The 11,033-nt window shown below is 42.2% G+C and overlaps 1 protein-coding gene across 1 annotated transcript; it reads left to right on the forward strand.

Annotated features, from left to right (window-relative positions):
* Positions 1–322: 322 nt before the first annotated feature.
* Positions 323–8,786, forward strand: LOC105929020 (solute carrier family 35 member F2). Its single transcript, XM_012866614.3, has 9 exons — positions 323–443; positions 986–1,091; positions 2,874–3,046; positions 3,270–3,397; positions 3,596–3,755; positions 5,564–5,720; positions 5,798–5,850; positions 5,935–6,089; positions 7,295–8,786. Exons 2-9 carry the CDS (start codon positions 997–999, stop codon positions 7,493–7,495), a joined length of 1,122 nt encoding a protein of 373 aa, XP_012722068.2. The 5' UTR covers positions 323–443; positions 986–996; the 3' UTR covers positions 7,496–8,786.
* Positions 8,787–11,033: the final 2,247 nt, after the last annotated feature.

Consider the following 11,033-nt stretch of genomic DNA (forward strand, 5'->3'; position numbering starts at 1 on the left):
TTGTTTAATAAAAAAGAAAGAAAGAAGGTTAGGAACTTCTGATAATTAAAACCAGGTGTTAATGACTAGAGATTTAGGGAATATATTGACAGATTACAGAATAAACTCTAATAGATAGATAAAAAGGGATAGTGTGAGGGTGTGGTATATTTATAAGGAAGTAAACAAAAAAGTTTAGAAAAGAGAATAATTTTATGAATAATAAATGGTAGTAAAAAAATTGTTGCTAAACTATTAGAAAAAGATAGAGTATAAAATAAACATTATTATGAGTGTAAAACAGTATTGCAAGTAAATATATGCGTCATTTTGTTTCACATTCCATACCAGTAGGTGGCGGTAAAGCGCATTAAAGTCATTCGTCAACCGCCATTAAACATCAGGAAGAAGAAGCAGAAACATCACGAGGAAGAAAAAGAAATGAGATGACAGAGAAGAAAAAGGTTTGTATACATTTGTGTTTTCAAAAGTTTTCACTTTAATTCAGCCGTAAATAGTTTTTGTCTTAACTGTAAATCGTTTGTAATTTAACCGCGAATAGACTGAAAAAGACAGAGAAGCGCTGATCGATGCCACCTGTCTCGTGTTTATAGAGGACCAAACTTCACAGAAAAAGCAACAGTTTTAACACTTCTGTGGTTATTGTCAGTAATTAAAAGCCGCTTTAATGTAATAATTCACATTTTAAGACTCATTAGCGTTTCTATTAACGATCGGCGCTGTTAATTTAGAGTAAAGGTTTAAGGTTGTCAGGTTATCTGGTTGAGCAATGAGCTCAGATTGATTTATTTGGTCTGTTTCCTGAGGAGCACGTTTGCTGCAGAATTCCCATATTTCTGTTTTGCTATGACAGATAAAAACGTGTAGTTTTCCTTTTCGGCAGCGATAATCATTAGAAAGCAGAGATTGGTCTCGTGTTCTACTTGTCATGTCTGATGAAGGTAACTTTAAATGACTCTAACATGGTTAACTGCTCTGGGGCCAGGCTGAGCTCTCATGGTGATGGAGGAGCCCACAGAGGACAGCCTGTGTGGCAAATGGAGGAGTGGCTGTGGATTACACCGAGACAAGCTGAAGGACATCTTCTCATGGTGAGCAGCGTTTATTTCCTGTTAGATATTCTGTGTGAAATATTTGCTGGGACTGTTCTGCCAGAGGGATCGCGTGTCGGTGGTTCATTCATTCACATTTTGAAGAAAATGTTGCAACACTTGTTGTCATATTGTGAGCAATCTTGCACCGTAAGGGACTGTGTGCGTGTCTGATTGGATATTATGTTTCAGACTCTGCATGAAAGTAAAATGTTTGATGCTAAAGCTCAGATTGTGGTGGAAAAACACAAAATGTGGGTCCATCGTTATAGATTAGAGGACATTCATACCCAGTATAGATCAAAGCATGTTCCTGTGATAAAGTGGCCTAGTCAAAGTCCAGATTTAAACCTGACCAAGAATCTAGCCGTTATCTGCCCAATCTGACCATGTCAGAGCTGTTTTTCAAAGAATGAGCAAAGATTTCAGTTTTTGGTTAATCAAAGCTATGAAGACCTGCAGCCAAAGGAGGTTCTACAGAGTTCTGACTCAGGGAAAACGAGTTCCTTCCACTTAGAGGTATATAGCCACATTATATGCTTAAAAAAGACCAAAAAACATAATATTAATGTTTTGATGGTCCTTTTTGTAGATAAATAACCCCACAACAGGTGCGGTTAGCAGATATAAACAGATGTGGCGCCATCTAGTGACAGTATCACAGAACTACCATAAAGCCGGTTTACTTAATTAATAAATCACTAATAAATAATGTCAGTCTGAGCCTGATTCTCTGCAATGCCTCACAGTAAAGCAGCAGCTCTGCGTGATGAAGACCAATGTTAATAATTAAATAAACGATCTACAGCAGCTTTAAGAGCCTCATATCAGAATATTTACTCACGTCAGTCAACTCTGCGTCACATCTGAGCCTCGGCAGGTTTAGCTTCACTGAACACCAACATTCAGACTGGATTCCCAGAGACATTCAAGGCTTTTCCCTCTTTGAATGATATGTTTTGTGTTTTTCCACTAGATCTTGAACCTTTCTTCATTGTTTCTCTGGGAGATGCTAATAGCTGTTAGCCACTTCCTGGTTTAATCTCTGCTGCACATGCTCAGTACGTACTTACGTTGTTATTATGAATAAACACTAAAAGCTTTATTTACTAACAAACTGAGCAAAAATGAAACATAAAATACCAAAATAACAACTAATACTCCAGCAGGACGTGATAATCTTTCATAAAAACTTTGTGTGAAACCAGAGTGAGCTGCTGACGTATAAATAAAAAAGTAAAAAAAAACAAAAAAAAAAAACGCGGCTATGCGCCTTTAACTACTAAACACCACTTTGGTCGTTCACATAAAATCCTAATAAAATAAGATAATGGTAAAATAAACTTACTTTGGGTTCATAAGGACACAACAGATTTCCCAAAAGACAATAGAAGTAAATCCAGTTTCTGCTTCATATGTTCAGTCTTAATCATTTGGTCCTGGACGTTATAAAAATGACAGTTTTTCCCTTAATAATTAAAGTAGATAAAGGAAGTTCTGCTCCCGGTGCTGTGGGCTGGGAATGGACCGCTGTCAGAACGGCTGGACTGGATGCAGACGGTTCTGGACACGGCGCTGTTCACGTTCCCTCAGCGGACTTTCTCTGTAATTTGGTGCCAACATTAAACCGTTCTTCATTCTTTACTCCGTCGCTCCTCTAATAATTCAGCTTTTATTCACCTTTTATTGAGCATTCCTCAACGCTTCATTGGTTGAGTTCTTCCAGAGGCTTAAATGCTGAAATCTGACGGTTTGACTGATTGTGGCGTCCCGCCCCTCCAGGCGGCTGCTGAAGACCGTCGCCATGGGCCAGGTTCTGTCCCTGCTCATCTGTGGGACGGCGGGCAGCTGCCAGTACCTGGCCAACGCCCAGGTGGAGACGCCCATGCTGCAGAGCTTCCTCAACTACGCCCTGCTGCTGCTCACCTACACCCTGACCCTCTGCCGCCGCAAAGGTCAGACCGGACGCCCGCCCGGGTTCACCGCCCAGGGAATCTGGACTATTTGGATGTTTTCAGATCTTTTTTCCACATCTGCCTTTAACTTGTCCTAATGATGCATTTTAAAGGTTATTCTAGTAGTTTAGTGGAGGACAGCAGCCAGTCAAAGCATCGTTTAAATACCCAGCATGCTCTGCATGGAGGGCTGACGTGTCGGCCTCCGGCTGTGTTCCCACAGGCGACGCCAACATCCTGGAGGTGTTGAGAACCAAGTGGTGGAAGTATTTGGTGATGGGTCTGGCGGATGTGGAGGCAAACTACACGGTTGTGAAGGCGTACCAGTTCACCACGCTGACCAGCATCCAGGTCCAGAGAACCGCGGCTGAGGAGCCGCAGCAGTTTTTCTTTCCTAAAAGGATTCTACATTTTGATAATTCAGAAAATCTGCAGAAATTACTGTATTATGATAATAAATAATTGAAGATCTCTGTTTTTTTTAAGTAAAAAAGCAACATAGGAAACAAGTGATTCAGTCTAACATCTTTCCACTTGTTGCGGTTTCAGCTGCTGGACTGCTTCGTGATCCCGGTGCTGATGGTGCTTTCCTGGATCGTCCTGAAGACGCGCTACCGGCCCCTGCACTTTGTGGCCGTGACGGTGTGTTTGCTGGGGGTGGGGGCCATGGTGGGCGCTGACATTATAGCCGGGAGAGACCAGGGATCCGGTAAGGACACTTCTCCTTTTCAGGGTAAAACTCAAACATGTGGAGGTTTCCAGGACAGATATCATCATTTTTACTTCTCTGCAGGCGTCTTCAGCTTGTAGCTCTGATAGTTTTAGTATTTGGTTTCATGTTCCATGTTGTGAAATATAAGTATGAACGCTGCTGGACAGCGCCGATGCTACATTTGGGATGCTAACACTTCTGCAGCTCCACGGTGAGCCCATGAAGGGATTATGGGAAGATATTCATTGAGGAAGAGTAAATCTGTGGTGCTGGAGACCTAACTGGTAGCGTTCTGTGTTGAGCTTCACCGAGGAATGGATGCTTGGTAAAAGAAACTAGAGCTCAAAGGTTCTGTCAGGGTTCAGCTCTGCTCCAGTTCTGACCGGCATCTTTACTCTGATGCACACAGGAGCCACTCTGTCCATGAGCCATGCAGCCGTGGTGCTTGTCTCACTTTTTTACACATACTGTATTTTTTTGGACTATTATCGCATTGATTTACAAATTTATTTCACACAATCCAAGACCAAAAACTGACATTTGGTAAGGCAACTTATTAAATCACACAGCTGCATCCACAACAGGCTGAATAACATGAAACACACCTGGGAGGATCAATGGAGGAAATTAGAACAACAAGCCAGCAACTCCAACTGGGAAATTTCTCATCAGAGCATTTTGGTCTAATTATGCTGAAATTAGACCGTGAGCTTTATGGTGCTACGTGCTAACCTAACAGTATAACACGGATGTTTTAGAGCAACATAAAGCTCACGTACATCAGCGAAGATGTAAACCACCCGGACTATAGAGCTGTAAGCTAGCGCTAGCTGCTATTAGCTTAATGGACAGCCCAGTAATGGGTTCTGTCTCAGTCTGGTTCCTTCGAGCTGCACCACGCTACACTACACTACGCTGTGTGAACGCAGACTGACACAGAGAAATAACATACAAACATGTGTTCAGTCTTTGTTGTTTATAAGTTAACGTTTTAAGTAATTTCTAACTGGTACAGGAGCAGCATCTAGTTTTCAAAGGCCTAGAACACCCTCTTGTGGCTATAGAGGGTAATTTTTACTACTTGGTTCATGTTGGTCAGTATAAATTACCATTTAAAAGGATATATAAGTCACATTTGACTATGCGTCGCAGAATCGGCTAAACTATAAACTATGAAAAAAAAGTGTGACTTATAGTCAGAGAAATCCGGTAATCAGTCTGTGTTTTACTGCAGAGGGTTTAGCTGCGCCTCAGTAACGTAGCTGTCAACACATTTGTTACGTCATTAAAACGCTTTCTGTCCGTCTGCAGCTGGTTTTCCCTCATCTTCATGCTAACGCTGAGCATGTGGTGCATGAAAGCGAAGCTAAAATTCTCTTTGAAGCTAACGGCCAACACAGCTACAGAGAAAGTCGCAGCCGGAGCTTATTGTTTTCTCGGCGGTCTGCCTGTCGACTCCCTCCTTGCACAAGCCGTCTGTGAATTGAATTCCTGTTCTCTTATAATCCAGTTTCTAATTGTTTCACAGTCCTGGAGCAAAAAGTGTTTCTAGCAGAGAGATTTTCATCGGTGGCTGCAGAGCCGTCGGTCCTCTTCGTCAGGTTGAGGCTCCTCCTTTTCTCCAGCGTAGATGATCTTTCTGCACATTCATCATGTCACTGTTAAACGTTTCTGCCAAGAAAACGCATTTCTTTACAGTTTCTGATCAGAAAAGTGTTTTAAAATGATATTTCTGCCTTAAAAAATATACGTCTTATACTCTGAAGGTTGTTTTATATGTAATTTGATGATATTTGGGTTTCCAGCCAGTGACATGTTGCTGGGTGACGGCCTGGTCCTGCTCAGCTCGGTCCTGTACGCCGTATCCAACCTGTGCCAGGAGCACACGGTGAAGAACCAGAGCCGGGTGGAGTTCCTGGGAATGATGGGGCTCTTCGGGACTCTGATCAGCGGCCTGCAGCTGTGAGTGGCTCTGCTTCTGCGCTCCTCTGCCTCCGTCCTGCAGCTCCGCTCACACGTCCGTCTCTTTGTGATTGCAGGGCTGCGCTGGAAATCCCGGCGGTCAAAGCCATAAAATGGAGTCTGCACATCGGTAAGTCAGCGTCTGCCTGAGCGGCATTCCCCGATGCTTCCTGCACTGGTTGCTGGGTAAATTCCCTGCTCTGTGCCCATGCAGTCCTGCTGTTGGGGGTCTACGCCCTCTGCATGTACGCGCTGTACAGCTTCATGCCCGTCGTGGTGAAGCTGACCAGCGCCACCGCCGTCAACCTGTCTCTGCTCACGGCGGACCTCTTCAGCCTCTTCTGCGGCCTTTTCCTCTTCAACTACAAGGTGAGACGCACTAAAGCTCAAACTGCCTGTTTTTTTACAGCCGAAGTCGACTGGAGGGAGTTTAAAGCTGAATAATATGGAGCGAGACGGTAAGAAGTCAAAAGTCAGGTTTTTCTGGCCTCTAAACTTTTTATGCTGAATTTGAAGTTTCTTCGTTTGTGTCTTAAGCTTCTCCGCATCATTTCTGGATGTCTTGGGTTTCTTGTGCTCCTGTCTGTCCTCATTCTCTCTTCGCTTTCTTTCCCACGTGGTTTTAGCAATAACAGGCAGGGATTACGATGAAATCAACGTGACTGAACTTTATGACGCGTGTAACGCATATTTTGTTGATGTTTTTAGATAAACTATGTTTGAATGTTGAATTTTCCCACATTTTATCACTTTACAACCTTTTATCCTCAGTGTTTGGTTTTAATAAAGCAGAATTATGAAGTAGAAGGAAAATTATTAATGGTTTTCAGCATTTCTACGGTTAAATATCTGGGAACTGTGGCCTGCCTGCATATTCTGCCCCTGTTTCCCCCTGAATAAAGTCCAGCGCCTTTAACAGAACACGACAGCATGGCTGAACTGGCCTTTAAAAGCTCCCTGCTGAGGTTTTCTGTTCGCTTTTACATATCTGTGCTATAACCACTGAAAAAGCCCATAACCCCAATGCTTAATCCTGGTCCCTGGAACATCGGATAAAGGTGCTGGTGAAGATTCTCAGTCATCCAGGTCATGGTCATTCCAAGAAAAAGTAAAAAACAAAGCAACTGGACTTGTTACTACTACGGATAACAAGTCCAGTTGCTTTGTTTTTTACTTTTTCTTGGAAATCTGATAAAAGCTTATTTAAAGGGAACGTGTCCTGCAAATTCCACTTTCTTAGCCCTTAAATAACCCTGTTGGGTCCTTGCAGTCTCTCGGAGAGCAGAAAGGTTGAATGTTGTCTCTCCAGGAGCTGAGTAGATTTCTTTAGGTTCTGGTTGGCTCACATTTTTCAAGCCGTTCATGTTTCTCTGTTCTCTATTGTGTTTTTTGAACAATTACCTCCCAGTATTTGCTGCAGAGCCGCTAAACAAGGACTTCCTGCTAGTCTCGCGACTCCGCCATTTTTCTTTCTTGTAGTGATTTCGTAGTTTAAGCTGAAGGAAGCTGAGGTCCTGATAAACTGTGTCCATTAAGGGTTCAGCTTAAGCAGCTCTCTGTTGGTTTCTCCTCAGTTCTCTGTCCTCTACATCGTCTCGTTTGTCATCATCACGGTGGGCTTCATCATGTTCAACACCGTCCAGACGTATTCCGCTTCACCCGCCGCTACCGCCGAGGAGGAAGAGGAGGAGGAGGAGGAGGCAGAGCGCGCCTCAGACCGCCTGCTGGCTGCAGACGGAGGCGCTGGAAGCGTCGTGGCGTTCACGGCGCTGTGACTGAATGAGGGACCTGTGCTGCAGTTACAGTCGTAACGTTACAGTAAGGAAAGGACAGAACTACATGGGGACGCGTTCTGTTGTTGTTACATAAAATATAAGCAGATGTTGTCTGTTCCTGTTTTAAAGCCAGAGGAAGGGCAGATATTTATTTAGCTGTGATCGTCTCACCAACCCCTGAAGATTGACGTTTACCACCAGGTTTACCAGACCTGCTTCTCAGGTCTGAGAACTTTGTGTTTTCAGGCTGAATCTCTGGTTCTGACCCACAGAACAGGAATCACATCTTTTACTCTGTCTCCCACATCAAACCCTCGCTATAACCCGATCCTCTGCCCCGTACTACACCAACGTGGCCGATTCTTCGCTCTATGTCTGCGGTTTGTTCCTGTGAACCGACCGTTTCAGGACCAACGAGCTGAAGCTGCTGCCCATCAGTTTACTTTGCTCTGTAGTTCTGTCTTTTACTGAATCCTGGAGATAAACCGTTAGAAGATATCTGATGTGTTCATGTTGGTTCTGAGCTGCACGCAGACCAGATAACAGCATGAACTATGACCAAAGAGTCGGTGACCTGCTGCTGCTACATGTTATTTATCAGCTGACCTGAAAGGTGCTGTTAGGTCAACAATACTTCTAAAATTATCATTATTATTGTTCTTATTAAATAACATTTCTCTGCGATAGACCATGTGGATTGTTTGTTAAAGTTCGGCGCCGCAGACCTTTGATCGCTATGAAACGTCCGGCTGCAGGTCGAAACTTTTCACACCCAGAAAAGTAAGATAAAAACCGGCCCAAACTACACAGGGGCTGTTTATTTCCTAAAACCTCAGGTTTGCCAAATGTTGACAGTTATTTTAGGGATGCATCGATGGGGACATTTTGGGCCAGTACTAATATTTGATATTATTGCTGTTATAGTCGACACCCAATATTACACATATTTAGTCATATATACATTTACAGACGCCCTTTGCATCCATTTCTCGCCTTTATTAAAGCTTTTTGTTCCTGTAGGTATTATTAAATTGATATGAAGTAAATATATGGGACTGCATGTAAAAAAAAAAAAAAAGAAGTCAATTAAAACGTGTCCTGCTGGTCTGGAAAGCTCTGCACATATTTAAATTCCAAGTTTAATTTCAGTACAAACTACCTAAATTGCCTTTTTTGTTGCTACAGGTTCTGTCATCATGTTTATTTTTATTAATTTACCAAAAATTCTGTAATCAGAGAAACATGTTACCATGGTGCCAGTTTACATTTTTCTTATAAATTGGTTTTATAACCTCTGTGGTCGGTCTCATTTCTTCGTGCCTTTTAACCTGATGTGATGTTGGACGTGGGGACATCTAGTGGTGAAGTTGGACATCGCGTCTGCTTTACTGTTCAGGCTGCAATCCAACCCGTTGGCTCAGTGGAGCTTAGAAGAACCTGGAGCACACTGAGACGCTAGGGACACGAGGGGAAGAATGAAAACATGCAGAAAAAAAGTTGCCCAAAGGCACTTCCTCTGGGGAAGTAGTTCAGGATCATCTGAGGCCACACCTGTCTGCAATCATAACGTTATGGTGCCGTTGCACTGACTCCAACCTGCAATCCTTCATCTGTACAATGAGAGTTCAGGTTAATTTAATTATATTTTAGAAGCTTTACTCTGCAGATGTGACAATATGACTAAAAATAAGACCTGAATCAGCACATTTTTGGCTTTTGATGTGATTTTGCTCCAAGTTTAATAAACGACTTATTGACTGTCAAGACTCATCATCAACACATCTGAGAAAATGGCTTAATTCTGGTGAAAATGTGTGATGCAGTTTGTATTTTTACATAGAAGTTGGTACGGCGCCGCTGAATGGTGAGAAAATGTAACAAAACCCTAAAGTCTGAACATCGGGCTGGTTTTTCAAAAACCAAGAAGACAGTTTTCCTTATGTTTTTCTTAAGATTTCTGTCTGTGGGATTCTCTCAATGAGCAGCTTTTTATGATCCAAAGTTTTTTTTTACCGAATCTCTGAACACAGCGGCATATATGGTCCAATAAATTATGTGGAGAACAAGCACCACTGGAGGAAGTTGGTTGGTTTTCTGCAGTGTCTTGATGTGCTGCAGCTTTCAATAGTATGGCAAGTCCTTTTAGCATTTAACTAAAAGGTAATTATATCAAGACTAGAGGATGTCTGAAATCTTTAATAACATAAATTCTGAAAGGACTTTTTTTAATGTGAGATCCTGCAGGAGCAGATGGCAGCAGCCGTTAGCTAACCAGCTTCAACAGTTTCAGGTGGTCAAACATGAGATGCATGATGAGTACATTTGTTTTAGCTGCAATCATTAATGATTACAATCACGAGGGGGCTTAGTCCACGATTATCTTATATAAATAAAAATGTTATCCTAACATCAGAGCCCAAAACTTATAGAACTCTGGAGGAGCTGCTGAGATCCACAGCTCAGGAAGGAGAGTTTGATTATAGTAGTCAGAAACTCCACAGATCTGGTGCTTAGAGAAGAATGTAATGAAGAAAGTCTGTCATAGGCTGCAGAAACCTGAGACTGGGCTGGAGGTCCTCCTTCCAGCAGGACAATCACCCTGAACCTGCAGCCAGAGATATTATGGATTAAGATCAAAGTATATTCATGGATTAGAATGGTCTATTCAATTTAATTCAAATTTATTTATATAGCACCAACTAACAACACGTTATCTCAGGTCTCTTTCTAAAGTCAGACTCCATCAGATCCTCCAGGTTGGTGAGAAAGTTTCCTCTCTAAGGAAACCCAGCAGGTTGCATCAAGTCTCTCCAAGCAGCATTCACTCCTCCTGAAAGAGCGTAGAGCCACAGTGGACAGTCGTCTGCATTGTTGATGGCTTTGCAGCAATCCCTCATACTGAGCATGCATGAAGCGACAGTGGACTCAGACAGAAATTGATGGTGAGACCTACTAGATATCGCTGTGAAGCTCTATGTTCACAATAATCATCGGCCAGGATCACTCTTTATAGATTAATATAGTAAAAAAAAAAAAAAAAACGATTCCCTTACGAATAAAATTATTTTAGAAACGTGTGTTTCTAATATCTAAGTCTGCCAGAAAACTAACAAGTTCAGTAGCTAAATCTTATTGAGGCGTCTTGATGTTGGGGCCGGTCCACCAACGTTTGTTTAAATAATGAACATCTGAAATCTCACTGAGCATGCCCAGTACACTCTCAGCAGACAGCTGTGGGACATAAATCCTACGGCCCTACACTCAGATCGTCCAATAAGAATGCTGGAAATGCAGACGTTACGTTTACGTTCTGCTGGACAGTGCGGGACCATCAAGGTAAGAAAGATTTATTTGTATAGAACATTTCAGTACATGGACAATGCAAAGTGCTTTACGTGATTACAACATTGGAAAATAAAAACAATAAAAGCAAGTTAAAAAACAGTTGGAATAAAATATAGGAACATTTAAAAAAAATAAATCATAGAAATATGTAAACTAAAAGCAAATATTAAAGTAGTGCTGGTTATCCTTGGTA

Source organism: Fundulus heteroclitus, chromosome 11 (genome assembly GCF_011125445.2).
Source record: "Fundulus heteroclitus isolate FHET01 chromosome 11, MU-UCD_Fhet_4.1, whole genome shotgun sequence".
Lineage (NCBI taxonomy): Eukaryota > Metazoa > Chordata > Actinopteri > Cyprinodontiformes > Fundulidae > Fundulus > Fundulus heteroclitus.